This window comes from Puntigrus tetrazona, chromosome 7 (assembly GCF_018831695.1).
Source record: "Puntigrus tetrazona isolate hp1 chromosome 7, ASM1883169v1, whole genome shotgun sequence".
NCBI lineage: Eukaryota > Metazoa > Chordata > Actinopteri > Cypriniformes > Cyprinidae > Puntigrus > Puntigrus tetrazona.
In genome coordinates, this window is record NC_056705.1 from 27,255,884 (window position 1) to 27,282,225 (window position 26,342).

Below are 26,342 nucleotides of genomic sequence, written 5' to 3' on the forward strand. Positions count from 1 at the left end.
TTGTACGAGGAAAGGCCTCCGATTGGCTGGACGGACACCACGCCCTGTGCAATAAACCCCCCACCACCATCAGCAAAGACACCTTCCCCCTCGTTCTGAAAACCGGCCCATGCATGAACACCATGAAATAAGTGATTGTTTTGAGAGAGGAGGAGGACAAGAAGAAGAAGTAGTAGTAGTTTAAGTTGTTACAATGTTATAAACGGTGTAATTCCTACCAAAGTGTTATCTGTGTAAAATTATTTCATTAATAAACGTAAAAAATGAAAATAACCCATGTGTGTTTATTTGAAAATAACACAGTAATTATAGAATAACTTATTATAATTATAAAAAAAAAATACTCATTTAATAATAATATAATATATATATGATATATATAATATATAATATATATATAGCTCATATATATATAAAATATATATTTATTTATTTTTATATATATATATGTAACGATTATATTTTAGCTCATTAAAAAAATATATATATATATATATATATATATATATATATATATATATATATATATATATATATATATATATATATATATATATATATATATATATTTATTTATTTTTATTTATTTTTTTTTCCGGTTTAGGTTTAATCTGCAGTATTTCATTAACAACAGCGTTTGTCTTCCTTCTCGTGTGTACTCGCGTTGGTTCAGTTTATACAGTATTTCTAAACAGTAAATGATAGTTTAGCAAATGCTCCCGGGCACCGACTGCGTGAAAAACGCGACATTTATTTCGAACAAATATTTAAAGCGGCGTGTTTTCAAAAGCCGCGCCTCAAAATTACATTTACGCCTGTTGTATTAATTGTCAAAGAAGCGCTGAATGTAAATACGGAACATAAATATAATGCCGAAATCGAACTGACACATACAAATCTAAACGTTGAATCCAAATTACGCTTCTCACACTCGCGCTCTTTCCGACGCCGGTGGGCGGGGTCGACCGAAGGCGCGCGAAGCTCAGCCAACCGGTCGCTCGGGCGACCATGACGTCGAGCGCATTCAAAGATGGCCGCGATGTCCGCGAAGTCGTCAAGAACTTGAGCGGACGATTTCCGCTTAACGATAAGAAACACGGTACTCTGCGTAAAGGCCTAATCCGAAACTAACACAAGCCGCAGCTGCCCACTCAAACAAAACATGCCAAGTCTTAAATAAATTGTATATTATACACAATATGTTAGGTTTCGTAGGATCAGCCGAGCCCGTTTCGCGTGGGCGCTTCTTTGGAGGCTAGCAATTCCACATGTAATATTTTGACTTACATGCATTAGCTGCTTAAAAGATAGCAACTTGTTTTTTTTTATTTTTAGGCCTAACTCACCCTGATTATATGGAAGTGTGTTTTTACATGTTATGGTCTGCTGCGTAGTTAGTCAGCAAGATGGTGATAGCACATGTCTGAAGTAGGCCTAACCTGATTTAATTCAGACCGGCCTTCCTGCTACCGAATACTGCCTCACGAGGCAGCTTTTTTTAATACTTCGGGCAGAACCTGTGGCACAGATTGACACACATTTTAAGGACGCCTTCCACGTCCTCTTCTCCTCCTTTAGGAGTTGCTGACGCCTAGCGGCTAACTCGCGCAACTGCAGACTAACGTCAGACAAACTCGTCCTCAGCTCATGACAAAATTCATTTCTATAGACTAACTTTTAGACTAGTGAGTGCAGGGAGAGTTACACTGACAGACATTTATGACATTTTAACTTCTATTTGCATCTGTAGATTTCAATTACATTTTTAAATGTATATATATATATATATATATATATATATATATATATATATATATATATATAGAGAGAGAGAGAGAGAGAGAGAGAGAGAGAGAGAGAGAGAGAGAGATCATCAACAAAAAGTGCTCAGATTCTATTATGGACTTTTATTTATAATGCTTTATTTGCATATCTAAACATAACATTTCACAAAACTTAATACAGATAAACTGTATATTTAGCAATTAGTCACCTGGCAATGTATGATGTGCTTGTAAAAAGACCTCCAAGTATTTTAAGTATCTTAAAATCTTCAAACTTTCAAATGTATAAATCTAGTAGAGGAAAAATATGTCCCTGTTACTGTAATGAATGCTTATGGTGGAGGCAGGCAGGTAAGCGGTTGAACGTAGGTAGCAGTGGTTGGTTAGGGAGTGGTTTTGTCATCAAAAACCCTTCGGTTCACTTCCTGGTGACACTCTAGAGCTGCCCAAGCTCGTAGTGGCCTAGAGGACCCAAGAGCAAAGCCAACATTCAGATATGCTGGGGCATCAGGATACTCCACTGGTAAGTCAGATCTTTTAGCAAAAAACAATGGCGTGAGATTCAAGATCATATGTAAAGATGCAGCCACATTAACATAGAAAATATTTTCATTTTGTGAATTATAGCCTACTCTGTGAAGCTTAGCATTTAAAACGACTGTTGATATAACTCTACAGCCTTCTTGAATATCAAGATACTGGTTTCAGGACCTTTTACTTTTATTTAGTTTTTTATTGTTTGTTTACGTGCACAGCTGGACCCTCAAGAAAATAGATTTTCTTAAGCAACAACAACAAAAAATGAAGAGATAAAGCGATGTTGTAGAAAAATATTAAAAACGATCAATTGATAAAGTGTAATTACTAGAGGTCTGTTTCCTCATGGATCTAATGTCTATGTGTGACCTTTAATGCAAATGATTGTGTTCGTGTGCTGCACCGTCTATGGCTTTCTCCTCTCTCATACACCCCATCTCATCCCCTAGTCAAATCACGAGCAGCTCCTGCACCTCTCCACACACATCAGTCACGTTTGCATAGATGTCATTGGTACTTTTTTTCAATAATCAAATCCTCCCTTCGAGAATCAATTATTATTTAATCCACGTTTTACGTAATCGTTTATTTGTAGTCCAAAACTACAGCTTTACAGCTCTCTGTGCACGTTAACTGATCAAAGCATTTAAAAAGGCGTCAGGAAGCCGACAGGCTGAAAGATATTCCTGACAGCATTTGAATCAAAGCTAATTGATTGAAAAGAGATTAATCAAAGCCCGTTCACATCTGATGACATCAATCACGTGTTGTCAGCTGCCTGAAATGTTTTGTGCTTCCGCTCCTGACTGCTTTTACTATGGCCGTTTCTGCCCGTGCCTCTTCAACCACATGAGGAAACTGACTTCATAATCACTTGTTGACCAGGATGCAAATAAGCTATAGTTGTCAATTGAATCTAGAAAGCTTCTGTGGATGATCAATTTTGGCTGCTATCTGTGTTTATAATGGCATATGTAAGTTTGCATGGGTGATATATTGTGTTAATGCATATTGTCGCCTTACAATTATAAGGTTCTGTCTGCATTCTGAGCGGTTTTGAGATATCGAGCTTCAAGGTTTCAAGACTTGTGTAGATAGAACCCCTTTTGTTTTCTAAAAAAAGGCCAAAAATGTACACAGCTTACAAAAGAAACATCACATAATCTAAATAGAATGTCACAGAATAAGAATATGTGAATAGCTCCACAAAAATGTCAGATAGAAGCTTATAATTCCAAGGCAGCAATAATTCCATATATTCAGACTCCATGAAGCTGAAGTCTGCGTAGTAGAGTATTTTCTTTTTATCTTTAACTTGTTCTTTTTTCCTTCCGCTTGCTTGCTTTTTTTTGGATTTCTGACTCTTATCTACCTTTGGTCGGTAAAAAGCGCATCAGTTTCTCAGTTCATGCGTGGCTCGGCCTTTACCAAAAGGGGAGGGCAGGTTTGCATGCTTGTAAAGAATGAAAATGAAAATCGCTTCTGCTTTACATAAACATTTCCAACTACCCGAAGTGCCTCGCTGAACAAATCAGCAGCTCCTGTGGCTGCACCTGACTGGACTGTGATGCAAATGCATTTTAATTCTGTCTGTAGGGGGTGTTACGGCAGGGCCGGAGGTGTCTGCGATGTGGGGAACTATTGATTGAGTCCCAAGAACACGGGTGAGACTAATTTCACCACTTATTACCACTAAATGCCGTTCAAAATGCTTGACCTTTTGTGTCAATATTCACAGTTCTCTACCAGGATGTCGGTGTTACACCCCGCTTACAGAGTCTGTTGTTCAAATGGGCGAGAAGGGCAATGAGAGATTCGAAAAAACACAATGGGCAGCTGGACGTTTGGGAGATATTGATTTTGTTGGTGTCAGTCGAACCAGAGGCAGGGTACATAAGGACAGATATTTACAGAATCTTTTTCTTAGTCGAGTTCACCACTGTTGAGTGGAAAAAGCTTGTGAACATTATTCACAGACTTTTATTTGTCTGTACAGTTTGTCAGGGTAACCAGCTCCACAGATCCAGCTGAAATCTACCAGATGTTGACCAAGCAGTGGGGCCTGGCCCCTCCTCATCTGGTGGTGGCACTGATGGGAGGTGATGAAGTGGCTCAGATGAAGCCCTGGTTGAGGGATACACTTAGGAAAGGCCTGGTGAAGGCAGCACGGAGCACAGGTGGGTAATTTATGGGTCATTAAAAAAAATAAAAACCTCTTTTTGAGCGTTACTGACCTGTCTCTTGATCCACACAGGGGCATGGATCCTCACTAGTGGTTTGCGTTTTGGCATCACCAAGAACCTGGGTCAGGCTGTAAGGGACCACTCGCTAGCGAGCACTTCCCCGAAGGTGAGAGTGGTGGCCATTGGAATTGCTCCCTGGAACATGATTCAGAACAGAGATCTGCTTCTGGCTGCAAGGGTGAGGACTACTTGCTGACATGAATTAAAAGGTGTTCTTAAATGAAACATTTTTATGTAATTATGTGATTTATGTTCAAATTATATGATTGAGTTGCATGGAAAAAGCATGTGCACTTTTCGTTACACAAGAGTGCTGCAGAATGTTTGTTGGTCACAGAGTTTATTTTCTGTATTAATTAAGCCAGGGGAAAAATTATTTTGGCTTTTGTACTGTCTAACGTCATTAAATATTTATGTGTACAAACACATTAAAAAAAGAATAAAAATTGTGTTTATAAGTTGTTAAAGCTGTGTAAAGTCCATAACTTTTGTAGCTCTATCTCAATATCTATGCCGAATCACGCAGGTCCTGGGCTACTCCGCAGTGGTACCTACCCGCAGCAGTCCAAAATATTAAAAACACTTTTTATAGGTGTACCGTAGTGATTCAGGACAAGCCAAAAGTTATGCACTGCTGCTTTAAACATTGTTTATTTGGTATTTTGTTTAGCCTGATCATCCAGCGATATACCCATCTGAGGATCTTCCCCACGGTGCAGTGTACTCTTTGGACTGCAATCATTCTCATTTCATTCTGGTGGATGAGGACCCACAGAGACCTGGAGCTACTGGTGAGATGCGAGTCAAGATGCTCAAACACATCTCTCTGCAGCGCACGGGATATGGGGGTGAGTTGAGATTCCTTTTTTCTTCTCTGAATGTCTCTGTAAATCTCTCAATGTTTTATGTTCTTGTGCATGCATTTTCAAAGGGCTTTATTGTTCTGATAGGCACAGGCAGTATAGAAATCCCTGTCTTATGTCTTCTGGTACATGGAGAGCCAAGGATATTACAGGTCACTCTTAACATTTGACTCTTAACATCTAATGAAATCTTTTGTTGTAGCATGATAGTAATATCCACTTTCAATCCTTTCTTATAGAAAATGTACAAGAATATTCAGAATTCAATACCCTGGCTGATTTTAGCTGGCTCAGGGGGAGTTGCCGACATTTTAGTGACCCTGATGGACAGAGGATGCTGGGATGCTGACGTAGTCCAAGAGATGTTGATAAACACCTTCACACATGGCCTACACAGCACTGAAATCACTTCCTGGGTCAAACTGGTAATGGAAAATCTTTTTTTAAACATAATTAGACACTGTGATTTTATGCAAAGATTCATACTTTTGTTTTAGACACAAGTCATTTATGTAAAGATATTGTCCATTAGATCCAGAGAATACTGGACCACGGTCACCTGCTGACAGTTCATGACCCAGAGCAGGACTCAGAACTGGACACAGTAATTCTCAAAGCATTGGTTAAAGGTGCGTAACCATTTTTCTACTAACTCCAGCAAACATATGTGGCAGTCATACCGTTCTCTTATTTGAATGCTTTTAGGAGTGACATATTTCTATGTAATGATATCAGAGAGTTCATAAATGTTCTTGTCTGGGCTCAGCTTGTAAGAGCCAAAGTCAGGAAGCACAAGACTTCCTGGATGAGCTGAAACTGGCTGTGGCCTGGAATAGGGTGGACATTGCTAAAAGTGAGATCTTCAGTGGAGACGTGGCATGGAGTGTGAGAATTGACTTTTTAAAATGAGTTAAAATTTTCAGCACTTGTTTTGATTCTCATATGCACTATTTCCTTATGTACGTTTAGGCACAGGACCTGGAGGAGGTGATGATGGAGGCATTGATAAATGACAAGCCTGACTTTGTGCGTTTGTTTGTGGATAACGGCGTGAACATAAATGAATTCCTAACTTATGGCCGTCTTCAGGAACTCTACTGTTCTGTTTCTGAAAAAAACCTCCTTCACACCCTTCTCCTGAAAAAGCATCAGGTTCATTTGGCTGGCAAACGGATGTCAGGACACCCTCACACTGAACCTGGTGACCGTAGGCCTCGTTTCACCTTCCATGAGGTCTCCAAAGTCCTCAAAGACTTTCTTGATGACACCTGTAGGGGTTTCTATCAAAAACTTCCAGCAGTGAGTAGGACTTTAACATGCACTTAGAAGTAACCCACAGTGTTACAGTCTGCTATAAAATGTTGTCCACTGCAGGAGAGAATGGGCAAAGGCCGGCTTTTCCACAGCCAGAAAAACCTCCCAGACATGGACCGTCGCTGTGATCACCCTTGGAGAGACCTCTTCCTCTGGGCTATCCTGCAAAATAGGCAGGAAATGGCAAACTACTTCTGGGCAATGGTGAGTCAATAAACCGATATCAGTGATGAGCTCATTTTCATAAACTAAGTCCATTTACATGTTCACAATTCTAAGTCCCATTGATTACCAGTCATTTGCTGTTGAGTATCACAAATGACCTTAGTGGGTGAAGTGTGGGTGAACAAAGAGCAATTTGCATGAACAAAAATGCTGATAAGCCAAGAATAAATAGGCTACTGAATTAATTTACTTTTTATGTTTTTGCATTTTTGTGGTTTACAATTCTTGCTTATTACAATCATATGTTCTTCCCAGAGCTAATTTTGGCCTAGAATTTGTAAATTGCTTAAAATGGTTTTAACTTTGTTTTTCAATGGAGTGCTGCTGTAAACGTTAAATTATCATCAAGTTGTGTTTACCATAGACCATATGTTGCTTAATAATAGAAAAAAATAAAATCAATAACCCATAGGAAAATCTTAAATTAAAGAGATAGTTCAACCAAAAATGACAGAAGGGATGAATATTTAAATAATTTCATAAATTAATTTTTCTTTGCACACAAAAGTAGCTTCATAAAATTGAAATTGAGCAACTGAGGTCACATGGACGGTTTTATGGATGTTCTTATTATGTTTGTGGGTCTGGGAACTAGTTGCATTGCTCTCTATGCAGGATCAGGGAGCTCTAAGATTTTATCAAAAAAATCTTTCATTTGACCAATAGTGTGATAATCGACAAATCGAGGATTGTTAGAAAGTTTACCTTGAGGTAGAGCATGGTCAAACCAATGCAGATACACTCCTCTCCAGAAGTACTGGGACAGTGAAGTCAATTCCTTTTTTTATTTTATTTGTATTTTTTGTAGACTAAAAACATTTGGGTTTGACACCAAAAGATGTATATCAGACAAGAGATTTACATGTATTTACATCTGGATATGACAAACAACTTAGAAAATACCTTTGTTTAAACCCACCTATTTTTAATGTGAGCAAAAGTATTGGAACATATGTCTGACAGGTGAATTTAGTTGCCCAGGTGTGTCCTATCACAATGATTATTCAAACAATAATTAGCATGAATGTCTACGCTTAGTTTCAGATTTGGGTTTTGCCTGTTAAAACGGCATTTATTGTTAAGATGTTAACTAACATTAAAACCAGAGAACTGTCAATGGGTGAACAACAAGCATTTGTGAAGCTGAGAGAAGAAGGGAAATCAATCAGAGCCGTTGCACACACATTGGCCATAGCCATTTTAACTATTTGGAATGTCCTGAAGCCACTGGTTTACACAGGTGCAAACAGGTGGACCAATAAAAACAACAGCAGTTGATGACAGAAACATTGTGAGAGCTGTCAGGAAAGACCCTAAACAATTGTAAGTGAGATCAGCAGCAGCAGAAGACTATTGTTTGCAGAAGACTTCATGATCACAAGTACTGAGGCTACACCAGAAGATGCAAACCACTCATTAGCAAGAAGAATAGGAAGGAATTTGCCAAAAAGTGCAGAGATGAGCATCAAAAATTCTTGGACCAAGTTTTATGGACTGATGAGACAAAGATTAACCTGACGTGACAGAAAGGCTAAAGTTTGGAGAACTAAAGAATCTCCTCATCATCCCAAACACAGATCTCAAGCTCATCTGTGAAACATTGGAGGTAATGTCATGGCTTGAGCTTGCATGGCTTCTTCAAAAGATACTATCTTCTGAGTTGTTTGTCAGATCCAGATATAAATACATGGAAATAAAAGCTGGCATGCAAATCTCTTGTCTGATATTCATCCTTTGATGTCAAACCCAAATGTTTTCAGTCTACAGCAAAAATAAAGAAATTGGCTTCACTGTCCTACTTTTGGAGGGGAGTGTATGTCTAAATATGAAGTATGAGGACAGCAGAGAGCATGTCAATTTTCAATGCATTATGGTACTTTTTTTATAGCTGTTTGTGTTTTTTAGGGCCGGGAGGCTGTGGCAGCCGCTCTGGTGGGTTGTAAGATAATGAAGGAGATGGCCCATCTCGCTACTGAAGCAGAGACTGCTCGCAGTATGAAGAATGCCAAATATGAGCAGTTTGCTATGGGTGAGAATCACACCACCTTCAAGCAACAGGCTCTTTGCTCAGCAGAGCGGAGAACAGATTTCTTCTTTCTTTACATTTCTTTAAACCACTTGATCCAGTAGCTAATCCAGTATTAAGGTACAAGGCATTTTTTTTTAGAAATTGCAATAAAAGTTAGTGACTTGGTCGAGGTACATGTCATAATAATCCTGTCATAATCAGTTATTTTTATTGTAAGTCTTTGGCGCTGTAGTTCATATCAGGGTCAGAAATAATGCTAATGACTTTTAAACATTCCCAAAGGGGCCTTAACCTGTTAAAAATGTTAACTCATGGTTGAATAGTAAAAAAAATTGTCTGTCCTATTTAAATACAAGAATATTTTGGAAAGCATTTCAGTGTTGCAAGCCTTCGGGAGTCATAGCTCACCTCAAATAATCCTGTCATCATTTACTCATCCCTATGTTGTTTCATACCTGTCTGACTTCATTATGGCTGCAGAACATAAAAGAAGATTTTGAAGAATGGTGGCAACCAAACTGTTTTGGTGACCATTGACTTCCACTGTATGGGAAAATATCTTTTTTATGTTTCATATAAGGAATAAAATTGTACAGGTTTGAAATTGCATGAAGGTGAGTAAAAATAACAGAATTTTCAGCTTTGGGTGAACCATCTCTTTAATTAAAAAATAAGAGTTCCGTTGGGTTGAGTAAATGTCCCAAAATGTTCATTTCTGGATGAAATGTTTCATTAAGCCTGTATTAAGTGTAAATACCCTGATATAGAACTGTCCTGATCCCTGCACTGTTTTGACAGATCTGTTCAGCGAGTGTTATTCAAATAGTGAAGACAGAGCCTATTCGCTCCTGGTCAGGAAAACATGCTGCTGGAGCAAAGCAACGGTCCTGAATCTCGCCACTTTGGCAGATGCCAAATGCTTTTTTGCTCACGATGGTGTCCAGGTAACAGCGTATGTCCGATTCTTACATTATCCTGGCACCGATCAAGCATATCTATAAGGATTCCCTTTCACAGGCCCTGCTGACCAAAGTCTGGTGGGGAGCCATGAGGACAGACACTTCCATCTCTAGACTCGTGCTCACGTTCTTCATGCCTCCCCTCGTTTGGACCAACCTCGTCAAGTTTAAGTGGGGCTATTTGTCATAATGAATTCTGTGTGTGACATTTAAACTGATTATTGAGTCCTTATGCGTCAATATGTGCGTGTATGTGTCACAGTGCAGAGGAAAAAGTGAACAAAGGTGAAGGAGAGCCGTTTGCTGAGCTGGACAGTTTGGAAACAGAGCAGGCCTTGTTACTCACAGACGAGGACCCAGTGTAAGTCTCTGTTTCATAACGGAAAAAAAACTACAGTGAAGTTGAAAGCTCTTTTTGAAGACCTCTGTTTTGTTTTTCTTAGTTCTCCTGATGGTGGCAGTGATTCTGCAGCGCAGAACTGCAATGCAACTTTCATTTATGTGATGCTGCAGAAGTGGAATCGTTTCTGGTGCGCTCCCGTCACTGTGTTCATGGGGAACGTCATCATGTACTTTGCCTTCCTCATTCTGTTCAGTTACGTGCTCCTTCTGGACTTCAGGCCCCCACCGCCGCATGGCCCGTCTGCAGCTGAAATTATCCTCTACTTCTGGGTCTTTACCCTGGTGCTGGAGGAGATCCGTCAGGTAAGGCTGAATGTCAGTGATCTTGTGGATCTCTGCTGAAATGACTTTGAGCAGAGATATGGTAGATATGATTTTATTTATGAATTGGTATGAATTGGCCTTTAGATGAAAAATTAGAAGTGTTTTCATGGCAACTAACTGAAACAAAAAAAGTATATAAAAATGTTACATTTAATTTCAAAATATGCCTTAGTACTTTAGTACAATTAGTAAAAGCTACACAGAAGTGCAGGAAAAAATATTAAAATAATAATTTAATAAATAATACTAAAATAACACTGATGTAATGCGAATTTAAGGAGGTACATTTAAAATAAATTTTACATTTTAATATTACCTTATTTCATTTTCTGATAGTTAACCATTGACATTTTGATACAGACAGTATACTTTTCAAAATATTTTGTATTAACATAGACATTAGAACATTAGAAATTGCCTTTCAGAAGGATTACAAAAATACAGTAAAATACAATGCAACAGAGCACAGCCGATTTGTCATTTAACGCAGCACAATGTAACATGCCATCTATAATACAGTACAATACAGTACAGGAAAATACAGACAATATACAATACACAATACAAGTCATTAACACACACGGAGCAGGGTGGAGCGTAGGGTTCATCTAAAATAACAAGTATAAATGCAGTATAGCAGTGAAGTGGCCAGTGTGCCCAAGCAGCTGAACAAACAGTGCCGGCAAAAATGGGAGAAGGGTTAAGGAACACATCTAGTTCGGGGGAAGTTATTCATAAGAGTGACATCAAAGTTTGTTTTGATGGGATTCTTTTGAGGGTAGAGATTCAAATATGTGCTAATCAGGGTTTATGCACTTATTTATGATCTCCTTTCCCTGGACTCTGACACATTAGATGGCTGGGGTAGAAGGTAGCCAATGATTCTTTCTGACAGGTGACTGTGATGTGCAGAGGTGTGGCTTCATGTGTGTTGAAAAAAAATATGCGATACCAGACAGTTACAGATGAGATGGGGGCAGATGGTACAGAACAGGTTGATCAAGGCTGGTGGAGGAATAACATTAAGCATTTCAAACAGCAAATTCATTTTTGAGACTTTCTGGATGTTATTGGGGGAAATTATTTTGTTATTCCCATGAACTGCACAGTGCAGTTTTATTGCAATGCGGTGTATGCAATAATTTTTTAAAACCCTCTGATCCACAGAGTTTCTTCACGGATGAGGACATGAGTATTTTTAAAAAGATGAAGCTATATGTAGAGGATAACTGGAACAAATGTGACATGGTGGCCATCTCTCTCTTCGTGGTGGGATTGTCATGCAGGTATTACGATCACATATAGTGCTTTTGGGTCGCATTAAATTAACAATGCGCTTAATGTGAATCGTTTGTTTTCTCAAGGATGGCCACAAGCACATATGAGGCCGGCCGCACTGTACTAGCTTTGGACTTCATGGTTTTCACCTTAAGACTAATTCACATTTTTGCCATCCACAAGCAACTCGGGCCTAAAATCATTATTGTGGAGAGAATGGTAAAACATGACCATCTCATTTAACATTATAATGTCATTAATCATAGTCAGAGAAAACGTCAATTTAACCTCCTAACCGTTCATTATGTTTTTTTACAGATCAAAGATGTGTTCTTCTTCTTGTTCTTCCTGAGCGTGTGGCTGATAGCCTATGGAGTGACGACACAAGCCCTTCTGCACCCCAATGACCCTCGTATTGACTGGGTCTTCCGCAGAGCGCTGTACCGCCCTTACCTGCATATATTTGGACAGATTCCTCTGGAGGAAATAGATGGTACACTGCCAATGTCGAACTAAAATTTCTCATATTATCATTTTTCTTCGCTATAGTTTAGAAAATGGTAATAAAATATAAAAAGAACTTTGATAGAAGGCATTTTATGAATTAGGTTGAATAACTGTCAGCTGTTTAAGTACTCAGTTAAGTAGTCCACTGAATGAAGAATATTTGGGTATAATATGTCATAGTTTACTTTATTTTTATATCCTCACTTGCATAAATGAATACAGTGTCCTGCCCCCACTAGTAAAAACAGAAAAAAAATCTGGTGTCTGAATACTTTTTGGTTTGACTATATAGATAATTTATATAAAATATTATTATTAATATTTTGAATTAGTTTTTATTTTTTGTGTTTTCTGTTTTAATTTAATTGTAATATTTTATTATACATATCTTTTATATTTTAATACTGTTTTTTATTTTATCTACATTATATTGTTTAATATTATTTTATAATATGACTTTGTTTTATTTAACAAAAATTAAATCAATTTAAATGTATTTTAAAAAAATTACATGTTAAATGTTTAAACTTTTAAACAAAATTTTAGCTTAAACCTATTTGTTTGTTTGTAGTTGCCATGGCAATATTTCTTACACACACACACACACACACACACACACACACACACACACACACACACACACATACACACACACATGCATTTGTTGAGTTATTTGACCTAGATTCAGTCTTGACCTAGAATGTCAAGGTTTTTTTTTGCTCTCAGTGGGTCTACTCTAGTCAGTATCTGTTTGTGTTGAGTCACACTTGAACACTAGGTGGCGCTGTTGCAGTTTATTCTTGACTGTATTTGTCCATGTATCTTCACAGCGGCGAAAATGCCAGATGATAACTGCACCACTGATGTGCAGGAGATCATCTCAGGCACTCTGCCACCCTGCCCAAACATCTACGCCAACTGGCTGGTCATTCTGCTGCTCGTCATCTATTTGTTGGTCACAAACGTACTGCTGCTCAACCTTCTTATTGCCATGTTCAGGTCAGAGTCTGGCTAATATTAAGAAACTTTTGAGGATATTTTAAAGTAGTAACTGCAGTTTCACATGTATTTGCATTTATAGGTTAGGTGTTTGTGTGTGTGTAGACAAATTTGTTAAAACACTGGACATGTTTAACAGGTTTCAGTTGTTTTTTTGTTGAATTGTCCATTACCATACCCATAAAACAAACGATTTGCCAGAACTACCTGCAATCAAAGGAACCTGCAAGAACATTGAAAATGATGGACTGGTCCCTAAAAGTCCGCACATCAACCCCAGCGAGCAAATTTGGGGAGAGTTGGAAATCCTTTGGCTTGAGTTGCAGAAAGCATGGGATAACATTAGTGCTGAAGTTCACAGGAAGCATATTGACATTATTCCAGAGACATTAAGCCAAATTTTAAAGATAAAAGTGGATAAAAAACGTTATGACTCACTTCATATGTTGTTCATTTGTTGTGCTCAGTGCAACCATCTGCATGTTTCATGAATATTATGAAATGAAATCTTGTTTTAGAGGCAAAAAGGTCAATATTTTCTGTCAGGTGTTGTAAATGTACCACTGTAAATATTTATGTATTTGCTATAAATGCCATGAAACTCTCTCCACAGCTACACCTTCCAGGTGGTGCAGGAGAATGCAGACATCTTCTGGAAGTTTCAGCGTTACAACCTGATTGTTGAATACCACAGCCGCCCGGCGTTAGCTCCGCCCTTCATCATCATCAGCCACATCACTCAAGCTCTTCTCAGCTTCTTCAAAACTACAGAAACCAAGCAGGATCTTCTGGGTAACTAAATCACACCCTGTGTGTGTGTGTGTGTGTGTGTGTGTGTGCATTTCCTGTACAGATTATTCAGATAATTCACAATGAATACCCGTTTTGTAACTAAGTTACAAAAATGACCACGAAAGGAACACATGACATGATGGCTAAACAGGATAAAAGCAAAGAAATTATTTAAAGAAACTGTGGTTAAACGTTGGTTCCTCTTTTCTTGTCATGGTTAGAGAGGGAACTGTCGGCCGGTTTGGACCAGAAGCTGATGACATGGGAGACGGTGCAGAAGGAGAACTACCTGGCTAAACTGGAGCATGAGCACAAGGAGAGCAGTGCAGAGAGACTCAGATACACTTCCTCTAAGTCAGTTACACTCACATGTCTTATTAACCCATTTTCTTATGATGGGATTTAGGCTGCAGCGAATCTATGCGGAATGAGTGTGTGTATAACCGTTTTAATCGACTTTTTTGTGTGTGTGCGTAACACTTCAAAGGGTGCAGAGTTTGTTGAGGATGGTTGGGGGTTTCAAGGAGCAAGAGAAGCGCATGTCTACAGTGGAGACCGAGGTGAGGTGAAGGAGTAGCTGCTGACCGAACGTACTGAGACGTGTCACTTAAGTTCATGACTTGAATAAAACTTCATCTGTAGGTGAGGTATTGCGGAGAGGTGCTGTCTTGGATTGCGGAGTGTTTCCACAAAAGTACTCTGAAGTGTGACCGAGACGCGCCTAAAGCCCCACGTGAGGCTTTCTTTAGTATTACGTTGCTTTCCGTAATGGCTCTTCTTTTGACTTCCTTATCCCTGTTCTCTCCTGAGGTAACGCTATGCTGTGTGTGTGTGTGTTTGCAGGGTCCATCGCCAGCTCCCGAAATCCACATCCACAGGAAGCCAAGCGACAGCAGCCATCGGCACATTCAGGATATGGCGCAGACAAGAAACTGCCTTACATTGATCAGTGATCTGGTAATTTAGTATAGGTTATTGTAATTGAGACTCTAGGCCTCAAAACCAGAGACACTTTGTTTAGTTATTCTGATTTTGAGTTATTTCTTTGTGCATTCAAATGTTTGTGAATTATAATTATTATTTAAAAAGTCTATAAAAATAGCATTTTTTTCTCATTTTATAATTTAATGCACTTCAGTTAATTGAAATTGTGTTGTTGTTATTATTATTATTATAGTTGTTGTTGTTTTGTAGTTAGAAGAATATTAATTTTCTTTTTGCCTTCTATCGCAACCTGGCCAAACTGTATCAGTAAAATTAACTCTGTTGATTGAATTACCTTTGTAAGGCATTGCATGTATGCTACAAAGTCCTTTACTTATATTTATTAATTGTGAAAGCCTACTGAAACTAATATGCACACTACCATTCAGAAGTCTCTTGTGCTCACCAAGGATGCATTTATTCAATGAAAAAAAGCCCCAGTACAACAGCAAAAAAAAAAAGATATTTTTATTTTTAATATACAGTAGTCGACATTTGAAGAAGATAAGAATGCATTTTGGTTTTTGGTTTTTGATCCACTTCAAATGTTGATTAATGTATTTTTTATGTAATTTATTAATGTGAAGACAAAGCTATTACTCCAGTCTTCATTGTTGCAGTTTTTCCAGAAACATTATTATAATAGTTTAAAAGAAAAACACTGATTTAAAATTGTCTGCGTAGCAATTTAAAAATATTTTGATCAGTGCATCCTTTTTGAGTAAAAATATCAATTTATTGAAAATGTATATTCCAGTGCGCATTTCAGGTTTACACAGTAAAACACTGATTATTCATTATCAAGAGCGACCGATACCGTTCCCATAGGTAATGAATCAGTAACCAGTTGACTAGGCAGATTTACCCAGTGTGCTCAAGGGACGTCAAAATCAGCCTTGAGGGAGCACAAATTAACAAAGTCTGTTTTCAGGAAGATTACCAGAACTAAAAGAAGACTCATTCACCGCGTACGAACCCACAGGGATTTTTCTAACGCAGAAAGTCTGATCTAGATTACGTAAGGAAGCTGAAAAAAAGGACTATAAAGAATATATTTATTTCTGCACTGTGATGGACAGGCTTGGTACGTATTACACTTTCTGTGTCCCTTTGTGCTATTGGAACAAAGTTTTCTTTCGGTTTCAGCTGTTTGAGATAAATCGATTTATGTGTGCTGCAAAGTCAACAATACCACATATGATTTCTTACTCGTTTTTTGTAATATTCATATCGTTTGTTGCAACAATGAATGGGAATAAAGAGTTCAGTAGTAAAACTGTGAAAATCTGTGCGTGTGTGTGTTTGGTTTCAAATGCATATGTAAAAAAATTCATTATTAGTAATGTATTTATATCTTAATAAAGTCCAAATAATAGTTTATGTATATGTAAAGAGAGAGAGAGGTGTATGAGTTGTGGGTGGAGTATGAACATGCTCAGATGATCAGGACATGACTCACACCGAGGCACCGGTGAACCTTGCATCCTTTGGCCACAGCTCTGACTTCTTTCGAGCGTTTGCATTGTACTAGTTTTCTGAAAGCAAAGTACCGTTTAGACACATCGTTCAGTATCATTTCCAGTGTGCTAGACCCTCAAAAGAACAAGTTATAAAAAGTGTTGTTTTGAGGTTAATGAGTGAACAGATGTAAACAGAACAGGGCAGTTAGTAACAGGAAGCTGGTTTACCACAGGAAGTAGATAATGTGTCAGATCCACCTGTCTGCTTTCACATAGCTCTAAAAACCTGGAAATGGCCTGGTTGCTGTGAACTGACACAGCAGTTGGCTGTTATATAAAAAAGCTCTATATCTTAAATTCATTCCTAAACTTATTTATCAAACTCTTATGTTCTAACAGACCTCCGTTCAGCTCCGTTCACCCCCGACACCGTCCTGCCGGGTCCCAGCACTGCCCTTACAAATAAGTATAGACATTGTCTAAATGACGGTTTTCCTTTTTTTCCCTCCAGTAAAGGTTTGTTTGTTTTTCTGTTGCCTTCGAGTACAACTTTAATATTCAAAGAGATGAATGCCTTCCTTTTTTAGCATTTATGCTGCTGTTATAAAGGTGTTCAAGACAGAGGAGCTACAGCCCAATGAACTGTACTGCTTGAATGAAAATACCAGGTATATGAACTAAACCAGCCGTAAATTTTAAATGTTTATTAACTACTTTAGACTACTATTTGCTATAATCCATGCAGGTGGCTTCTAAGGACAGATATGGGCTTCTTCATCAAAGAGTATTTTCAGGTGCTTTAGCGTCTCAACTAAATAAATGCATTACTGGTAAAAGAAAAAACACGCTAATGTTGCTTCATATGTTTTTTTTTCTGCAGAATCAGATTTTGACCAAAGGTCTATCAATCATTTTGGATGAGATTCAGAAGCATGAAGGTGTCTGCTGTTCGTGCCCATCGTTTTAAGAGTCCATCACTGAAACAGGTCTTTAACACGATCTCTTTCTCTTAGGAGAGAGGCAGCTGTTTGTTTTGGCCCAGGTGTGGGATAGGTTTTTCACAGAGATTCTGCCCACGTTGCAGGCAATTTTGTGTCCTCTGCAGGTAAAACTGCTTGTAAACTTGACATTGCTTAGCACATAGTGTAACAGGTTCAAACAGTTACGTGAGGTCTGCACTTAATTGAGACGTCCCATGTCACAGCAAGGCTGGAGGATGCACGCGTCATTCTAAGCCTATCCTAAAATGATTTCTCCTTCTCTAATTTGTGAAATCTGAAGAATAAAAAAATTAAAACGACCCATTTTACTCACCCTGAAGCCACCGTAGGTGTATGTGACTTTCTTCTTTCAGACCAACACAGAGTTTCCTGTGTTATATATCCTGGCTCTTCCAAGCTTGTTAATGCGGATGGACAGCGGCCATTATTCTGCAGCTTCTGAACTAAAACTAACCAATACTGCTTCTAAGGGGAGTATAGAACAAGTGTTTCATTTTTGTGCAGCAATGTTAAAGCTGCAGGCAGTAAGTTTTCACGATCTATCTGTTAATAAACAGAACTGCGTACATCTTGTAGCTACTTCTCTGTTTATGTCTACGAATCACGCAGATACCGAGCTACTCTGCAGCGGTACCTATCTGAACCAGGCTAAAAAGTCCGAGTATAAACACTTATTACAGGTGTACCGCAGTGATTCAGGACAAGCCAAAAACATGATTTGGAAAATAAATTGATGGTGCACTCGATTATTATATAAATTTTGAACGCAAAAAGACACGGACTAGCGTGGATGATATAATTGTAGTATATTTTGATTCTGCCTGAACTTATATGAATATTTCTACACGCAGGGGCAGGAGTTGACAGTCAGACAGATGGCTCTTCTCGGTTTTAGGGATCTGGTCCTATTGAAGCTCTCGCTGGGCGACCTGCTCTGCAAGAATCGGTCTCTCATCCCAGCATCCATCACACAAATGCTTCTTGTGCTGCAGGTGAACGTTAACCCACGAACCCACGCCGAATCCGTTTACGCGTCTCTGTTGTTCACGGATGTTCTTGTCTGTGCAGGGGATTCAGGAATCCAGAGGTCCCTCAAAGCAATATTGCCAACTTGAGAGTCTTCTGGCGCTAGCGGTCGAACCCTACTTATGGAACTGCAGACACACAAGTAGGAAAAGCCACACTAATTCATTATTGTCTAATCTAACTTAAATCAAAGTTATTCTGTTGCCACCTCAACATGATTTCACAATCCCAACCACAAAACAACAGTGTCATTTCACCCAAAAATACACTCCCGTTTTTTTCTGAATTCACATGACTTGGAAGACCGAGGTTGATGATATTATACTTATTATATATAAAATTTGTTACCTGTTCAGTGGTAAAGTGCCCAAGCAGCACTGCTGAAAAAAGTTGCCCCATGTAGGTTAAAAATTGACTTAATACATGAAAAAAAAACTGTCTTGCGCTTTCTTTTTTTAAATCAACCTTTTTGAGTTCCATGCAATGAAGTTCTGCGGGATTGGGACGTCGTAAAGTTTGCAGCCCCTTTAACTTTGGCTACAAATCTGTGACAAATCTCACAATCTTGTAGGTTGCACTGAACAAAGGACCACAAGAGCACAAGTGAGTCATCCTGAGATAAGGATTACTCATCACATCTCTGAAGGCTCTCTGCTGTCCCCTGTAGTAGAACATGAAGGGGAGATGTACCTCGAAAGAGTGGGAAACCTACGCCGCCACAGCGTGACAAATGCTCATTCTGACATTCAGCTGCTCGCTGTTACTAGTCAGGTCTACTCCGGGATGGATGACAGCACCGGAACTGGATCTGAATAAAACACGCCATGTTAGCATCTGTAAGAGTGCGAAAGAAATACAGAAACTGTGTGACCTTCAATAATTTATAAAGACATACATCAGAATATTATATTGCAATATAAAAAAAAAACATGAAATAAAGTATTGTCAGATTTCCAGTGTCAATACAATTATCAGATTAACTTGCATATATTAGCCCCTCTGATTAAAGGAAAGGTATTCGTACATGTCAAAGTCTTTTTCGGTGAAGCATGAACACATTAGCAATATTGGAAAAAAAAAAAAAAATGTACGTTTATAGGCTAAGCTTGTTATGTACTGCACCTTTCAGAAATGGAAAGCAGCTTTGTCAAGACAATCGTCTGCATTAAGGTGCGATCACATTTACTGGCAAATTTTCTTGTGTAAAATCCAGTAACTGTTATCCAAGTGACTGTGAGTTTCGTAAAGAGGCGAAAAATTTACCCAGTTAAATTCACTCCATTAGTTGTCTGGTTTTTCTTTGTGAGCTGCGCTTGCGTCGCTAACACTTTAAAGACGTAACCGCACCTTAAGACAATGCACATTTGGTATAATCACAGTAAATAGTGCTGCTTTGTACTAAAAGCTAAAAATTGTCAGATCTGATCAAATAAATGAAAAATAAGTACGTATTTTGTGATATAAAAAAAATGAAAGGCAACATTTTTTTTTTTCATACTGTTGAGTAGGCAGAATAGGCAGCAAAAATGAGCAGTCGAATGTAGTATTGTAAAAAGCATCGGTGAAAGCTAACACTTTGCACAAGCAGCACCATTAAAACTATAGTTTTACACTCCCTAGCTTGGTTGACAGGACATTCAGTGAATTTTCGAAGGCTAATCATGAGTAGGTTTGTCTATTAATTGCACCGATTAAAAGGTTTTTGAGAAACAACATTTGTATATAAAACACTTCACAACAGACATACTGGTTACGAAACTTTGTAAAACCATCATTACTAAGGCTGGTGTATCCCAAAGAGTCAAAAAAAAAAAAAAAAAAGTTCGAGTTTTGCCACATGTTCATTTCAGCAAAGTGTCTATGAGAACTTAAGAGTGCAGGAGCGATGCAAGAACTCAAAGTGATGGTTCGGACCCCCGAGGTTGGACCCCTTCCCTCCTGAGGCTAGCGTCGAATCGCGGCGTGACCTCGCAGCGCACCAGCAGCACGTCGTCTTTCACAAACCCTCGCTGCCGCAAAGACTGTAGGTGCAGAAAGGTGACGTAGCCGAAACCCTTGGGGTTGCGCTGCACAGTGGGCCGCTGGAAGGCCTGCAGGTCCGGCTTGGTCTCCATCACTTCCACGTGATGCTGCCCCTCGACCTGGTCCAACACCGCCAGCCGGATGGTGCCCTGCAGGGGCCAGGAGAGCTGGCTGTCGAACTCACCCTGCATAGTGTGCACGAAAAGCGAGATGTAGTTGGAGCAGCGAGGGGCGCTGGGAGTTTGCAGATGCAGTCGCAGGCACAGTTTGTACCCCGGCCGGCCCGTGTAGAAAGGCGGGCTATGGAGAACTATAGGCTGACCGGCTTCTTGGTTGCGCAGGTGGAGTGAGAAGTTCTCCAAGCGCCACACGTAGATGCCTTGATACTGCTGGGCTTCCAGCTCTCGGGTGGCCTCCTCCAGGGAGCTCTGCTTATGGCGTAGCTCCATGACCTGTTTTTTCTGTGTCTCGTTGTGGATGCAGAGCTCGCGGATCTGTTGATCTTGACGGACCAGCCGACCCTCCAGCTCCAAGACCGTCTCACGCAGGTTCATCAGCTCCTGTCTGCACTGGCAAGAATCTGGGGCCCGGGCAGTGGCCCCACGTTCATCTGAGGGAGAGTGGGTGGCAACCGAGGACACCGGGCAGCTATTGAAAGTCTGGCTGCGCAGAAACTCAGCCATGCAACGCATGTGCATCTGTGTAAATTCCTGCATGTGCTGGGCCAGTTCATTTCTTGGCATCTGTAATATTTCCAAAGAAATATCTGTGTTATGTTCTGCCATTCAGAGATTCAAGTGAGAGGTTTTAAAACAAGTCCTACAAGGCTGCATTTGTGTGATTAAAATACTATTAAAATAAAAAAAAGTGTTTATTAAGTTGTTAAACAATTGCACTGCTTTAATATTTAAAAATAATTTTTTTCGAATGAATATAAAACTCGAAAGAACAGCATTTATTCAAACTTTTCTGTCTTTGCCATCACTTTTGTTTAATTTAACGCATCCTTGTTGAACACAAGTATTTGTTCCTTACAAAATAAGTCTTACTGTCTCCAGAATTCACTTTATTCAAAAAGAAAAAAAAAGAAAGGCATGTTTCTTTGGAATGTTATGCAACAGGAATCTCATAGCACACCTTTACATGGCATCCAAAAGCGCTGAAAGTACAGGCTACAGGGGCTTTCAGACAGTCGGTGTCACAGTGCAATGCCAACTGAAACCAAGAAGAACAGATTCATTCAGTTTCAATGAATAATTTGAAGCATCAAACAGAATAAATTGCTGCTGCGACTCATGTAATGTGCACATTAGTGACAAATCATCTGACAAACCTGATCCCGAATAAGCTCCATTTCACAATATTCACACACTGTGTTGGCGAAAGGACAAATCTGTTCATGAATCTACACAAAAGAAAGCAAATGTTTTAGACCCTAATGCTAGACAGCATTACTGACCGTTAAAACTATTGAAATGTTCCATGTTGACTAAAATAAGACTGAAATGTTAGAAAACTAAACGGAAAAGTCACTATAATAAAATAACACGCAAATATTTTATACAGTATAATAGAATCTTTCAAAACCAACCACTTCAACCAAATTGAACCCAAATGTTATACATCTTGTAGGTGAACGGGAAGTGGAAAGGTTTTCACCTGTTTGTTAGCATACACAAAGCTCCCAGCACAGTCAGGGCAGGTCATAAGCCGCTGTAAACACTGCTCGCTCTTGTGTTCATCCAGATGGCTCTTACGAACAGATTCCAGGCACTGAGGGCACTGCACTGTGGCAAACTTACACTGAGACAAGTGTTTCTGAGGAAGAGAGCACATAACAACACAATTAAACACGACAAGCGTGATTTAGCAAGCCTGTTCATGACTCCACAGTAATGAGTTTGGCATTCTTGAAAGGTCTTGAGGCGTCGCCTGTTTTAATTAACAAGATTTTAAGTTTAATTATATCTTGGGTCCCATACGATCTATATTTAAGAACCTAGGGCCATGTTTTTCAAAATATTCTTAAAGGGGTCATGAACCACCCCTGCTGTTTATTTTGCACTTTTCTCTGAGGTCATGAGGTAAAGTTAGCACATTTTTATATAGAAAATCATACGGTTTCTAAATAGTTCTTTTCTGTCCCGTTCATGACCCTTCTCATCAGAAAGCTGTTTGAATAGGTGTGACTTGGAAATAAATGCTATCGGTTAACAGTTTACAGCATACGTAAAGACCTTGATTAGCTGGATCAGGTGTGTTCGATCAGGGTTGGATTCTTAGCTCTCGACCCCTTTAAAAGGTAAGTTTGTTTTAAAAAGCCATTTGGCATCATAAGATGGTACGGCGGTTCTTGCTGAAGACTTTCTGATCAATAAAAAAAAAAGCTGCATTGAATGTGCTGCCTGCAAGTTACCATAATAACAAATAATATGTATTTTTAAATACTTTCACCACACTAAACCTTTAAATTTACCTCCAGCTGGCGCAATTCCATTTTATCACTGCATCCGACATTAGGACACCGGACAGTAAGTGAGAGAATCTCTCGTTTGGCAAAGTTATCAGGGAAGAGCTGTTCCTCAAGCAGCACCTCGTTGTCAACTGGGCATTTCTGCCCTGTGTCCCTGCCAGGAAATAGAATGTTATATATAAATAGTTTGATTCTTTTTTTTTTTTTTTTTTTTACAAAACGGAGCAATTTATTGCACCTTTAGACAAATATATGTAATTAACAAAACTATTATTATCATCGTCATCATAATATATAACCAAGGAAAAACAGAAAAAAAAATTTTAAATTATTTTTAAAATGTACATATAAACAGAGATGAACTGTAAATAAATAAAATCTTTTTTTTATTTGAATGACTTTAAAAAATGATGTATAATCAAGTAAACCTACATTTCTTCAGTCCTTAAAAACATTACTAATAATATATTAATCTTTTATTTAATTTAAGCATTTATAAGGTTTCAAACCAAAACCTGAAGGCATTTTTGTTATTATACTAAAAGTCCCTTTACTAATGTCTATACTACATATAAAAATATAGAAGGAATATAAGACTGCGTACAGCTTGTTTTGATTACGGCGACAGTTCAGCCTTTGAATGGCAAGTTTCTAATTTGACACAGAAGGGTTAAGCACAGGCAGAATTTTGAAAGTTACACTGAAAAGTTACCTGATGGACTTCTTGATGCATGAGTTACAGAATCTATGTCCGCATGGAGTCTGGACTGCCGAGCGAAGACCCATCAGACAGATGGGGCACTCATACTTGCTCTCCAGCGGAGGGTCAAACTCCACGTCATAGCCTTGCTGGTCCGGAGGGATACTAGCGGAGACGCTGATGGTGGAGGGGTTCTCCGTCGGGCTCAGATAGGACTCCCTTTCTTTCTCCATGGCTGCCGCACAACCGGAGAGTTCGCCGTCACAGTAGGGCTCATCAAGGCTGAGCTTCTCCATGTCACTGCACGCCATCTGTATTGACATCAAGAGCGTTATGCTGATGAGAAAATAGCACACGATCACAACATACATACACCACGTACAGCAGCAGCGACAAACCAACCCACGCTGCTCCTCATATGACCTGGCTGCCCCTGAGAAACTGACCTCTAGGTTTTCAGACATCCGTTAGCCGTCTTGTTAAATATATTAAATATTAAATGCAAAGTGAAAAGGAATAGGATGAAAAAGCACGGGCCTAATGATGGATTGATCTGCAGGCTGCTGTTTCCCCACGCGCAGGTCTGCTGGGCGGGGCGAGGCTGAACTGAGGCTGAACAAACTTCTCTCGCTCAACAACGGGAAAGTTACCTTTATCGTAGCCCAAAATACCCGTATCACACGGCGTGAACGTATATCTACACAATTCACGAGGTCAAACTTTATTCAAATGTAAATCCTGAACTAAATCCATGGTTAAAGTGAGTTAAAACGCGAAATCAGAAGTCACGACCGACGGCTAACGTTACATCAGCAACTTTCCTGACGTAGCCCATAGAAACGAACTTTTCAATCTGGCATCGTTGCTCTAGGATCGCGAACATTGTGGTATATAACACACGATTCGATTGCAGATGAGCATTGTTTGTAATCGGTTTAATTTACATACCTTACCTCGGTCCGGCCTCGCTGTCTACTACAAGCTTCCTGTATCCAAACATCAGCGTTGGCTCGACGTCACTGGCTCAAATTCCCCTGCTTACTCTGACCCCAGATCAGTTCTCACAGCCGAGTCCTCGCGAGATTCGCCGTGCGCCCGATGAGTCCGCTGCTCTCAGATCGGCGCTGCTTCGGTCAGAGCACAAGGCGCGTTTGAGACCGGGTTTTGCCGCGATACTGAACGATGTCGTCCACAAGATGGCGCGGTGGCCTCTGATTTGAAAGGATCAGGCAAAACGATTTCACGTGACAGAAAAGTAGAAAATTTGTCACAGTTACTAAGCAGTGTAACAAGTAATGACAACCAATGCTGTCTAGAAGATTGCTTCCTAGATTGCTTCCTAGATAATGCTTCCTAGATAATGTGTGTGTGTGTGTGTGTGTGTGTGTGTGTGTGTGTGTGTGTGTTTGTTTGTACATACATGTATATGTATTTGTGTATGTGTGTGGGGTGCAAAATATGTCTCATTTTTACATTTTTATAAAAATTACGTATTAAACGTTTTGTTGTTTAGCTATTATTTGGACGGTTTTTTTTCTTCTGGGGCCCGAAATGAAGTAATTATGGGCAATATTGATAAATAAAGAATATTTTACTGAATGTGCTTTTGGCTGGTTTAGGTCTGCCGTGGATAAATTAATGGCAACAAAACCGGCAGTAGGTGGGAGGAAGTACCTGTTTTAATAAATTATCTAATGAATCATTCAAATCAAACGATTCATTCAGAACGGCCGATTCAATAAAAAACGAAACAAATGCCTGCGTCCCAATGTGCATACTAGCCATCTTAAATGCTATGTGATAGTAGTGGTTTTGAATACTATTTAGGGAGGCTGGATAGCAGGCTACACTCACTGGACACAGAGAGTCAGTTCATCTAAATGGACGGTTCAATCACTGAATCAGTCGATTCTTTTTTAGCTCAGAGTTTGTGCTTGTTATAGTACCGACTTCTGATTGGTCAATCGTCATTATTTAGTTCGTGAATTAACATAACTAGACGATTTTTACATTTTATGTGCATGATAAGTTTTAAGTAATACACAAAATTAATAATCCAATAATCCAAAGGGGATGTTAAGTGGGGATAGTGGTTTTACAGAGGAGATGCTTTTTGTCTTTATTTTTTTCGATCAGGAAGATGCCACCCACTAATTCGAGCCATAAAAAAAAAAAAAAAATTAGACTGTGGTAGAAATGTTCATAACTTGGATTGATGTATGCTGGATGCCCACCATGTTCGGCTTTGTTTGTGGGAGTGTGAAAAGTGTGTTTTAAGTGCCTTTATTTGCTTAAACTACACAGGGCTGAAGAAACACCCAGGCCTGAGATCATGCAGTCACTCCTGCCAGTGAGGAAGGACTCTCGTTCGTCTCAGACGTGTGACGCACAGTTCAGAAAAGGTGGACTGGCTGAGAATT

The 26,342-nt window shown here is 39.2% G+C and overlaps 3 protein-coding genes across 6 annotated transcripts; 2 read left to right on the top strand and 1 right to left on the bottom strand.

The window, feature by feature from the left end:
* The first annotated feature begins 2,228 nt into the window (after positions 1–2,228).
* On the top strand, positions 2,229–15,873 carry trpm5 (transient receptor potential cation channel, subfamily M, member 5). The gene is made up of 26 exons (XM_043245518.1): positions 2,229–2,307; positions 3,918–3,985; positions 4,060–4,210; positions 4,318–4,498; positions 4,576–4,742; positions 5,235–5,412; positions 5,515–5,579; positions 5,667–5,852; positions 5,960–6,056; positions 6,194–6,312; positions 6,397–6,726; positions 6,802–6,945; positions 8,872–8,995; positions 9,794–9,939; positions 10,013–10,125; positions 10,217–10,315; positions 10,398–10,659; positions 11,848–11,966; positions 12,045–12,177; positions 12,277–12,451; positions 13,296–13,464; positions 14,078–14,256; positions 14,478–14,610; positions 14,744–14,816; positions 14,899–14,989; positions 15,100–15,873. The coding sequence occupies exons 1-26, from the start codon at positions 2,281–2,283 to the stop codon at positions 15,207–15,209; spliced, it is 3,639 nt and encodes a 1,212-aa protein (XP_043101453.1). The 5' UTR covers positions 2,229–2,280; the 3' UTR covers positions 15,210–15,873.
* On the top strand, positions 15,871–20,239 carry LOC122349494 (proline-rich protein 5-like). 3 transcript variants are annotated; one of them, XM_043245555.1, is made up of 10 exons: positions 15,871–16,324; positions 17,100–17,166; positions 17,288–17,368; positions 17,446–17,494; positions 17,581–17,638; positions 17,714–17,805; positions 18,055–18,171; positions 18,553–18,693; positions 18,770–18,869; positions 19,299–20,239. In XM_043245555.1, the coding sequence occupies exons 1-10, from the start codon at positions 16,312–16,314 to the stop codon at positions 19,541–19,543; spliced, it is 963 nt and encodes a 320-aa protein (XP_043101490.1). In that variant the 5' UTR covers positions 15,871–16,311; the 3' UTR covers positions 19,544–20,239. The 3 variants fall into 3 exon arrangements, with proteins under 3 accessions (XP_043101490.1, XP_043101492.1, XP_043101491.1); XM_043245557.1 differs by having other exon boundaries at positions 18,553–18,689; positions 19,299–19,331; XM_043245556.1 differs by lacking the exon at positions 18,055–18,171.
* Positions 20,224–25,012, bottom strand: traf6 (TNF receptor-associated factor 6). 2 transcript variants are annotated; one of them, XM_043245546.1, is made up of 7 exons: positions 24,876–25,012; positions 23,935–24,233; positions 23,226–23,376; positions 22,409–22,567; positions 22,083–22,154; positions 21,887–21,964; positions 20,224–21,492 (listed from the first exon to the last, which is right to left on the bottom strand). In XM_043245546.1, exons 2-7 carry the CDS (start codon positions 24,231–24,233, stop codon positions 20,623–20,625), a joined length of 1,629 nt encoding a protein of 542 aa, XP_043101481.1. In that variant the 5' UTR covers positions 24,876–25,012; the 3' UTR covers positions 20,224–20,622. The 2 variants fall into 2 exon arrangements, with proteins under 2 accessions (XP_043101481.1, XP_043101480.1); XM_043245545.1 differs by having other exon boundaries at positions 20,225–21,492; positions 24,871–24,975.
* Positions 25,013–26,342: the final 1,330 nt, after the last annotated feature.

Excerpts from the sequence above, each read along its gene's own strand:
- trpm5 (XM_043245518.1), top strand. The coding sequence starts at position 2,281 with ATGCTGGGGCATCAGGATACTCCACTG. Across the intron at positions 5,580-5,666 it reads GAGAGCCAAGGATATTACAG|AAAATGTACAAGAATATTCA; the intron begins GTCACTCTTAAC and ends CCTTTCTTATAG. Across the intron at positions 14,611-14,743 it reads CTCAGATACACTTCCTCTAA|GGTGCAGAGTTTGTTGAGGA; the intron begins GTCAGTTACACT and ends AACACTTCAAAG.
- LOC122349494 (XM_043245555.1), top strand. Across the intron at positions 17,167-17,287 it reads AGCACTGCCCTTACAAATAA|CATTTATGCTGCTGTTATAA; the intron begins GTATAGACATTG and ends TTCCTTTTTTAG. Across the intron at positions 17,639-17,713 it reads TGAGATTCAGAAGCATGAAG|GAGAGAGGCAGCTGTTTGTT; the intron begins GTGTCTGCTGTT and ends TCTTTCTCTTAG.
- traf6 (XM_043245546.1), bottom strand. The coding sequence starts at position 24,233 with ATGGCGTGCAGTGACATGGAGAAGCTCAGCCTTGATGAGCCCTACTGT. Across the intron at positions 22,155-22,408 it reads TTGTGTATGCTAACAAACAG|ATTCATGAACAGATTTGTCC; the intron begins GTGAAAACCTTT and ends TCTTTTGTGTAG. Across the intron at positions 21,493-21,886 it reads CTTTTGGATGCCATGTAAAG|ATGCCAAGAAATGAACTGGC; the intron begins GTGTGCTATGAG and ends GAAATATTACAG.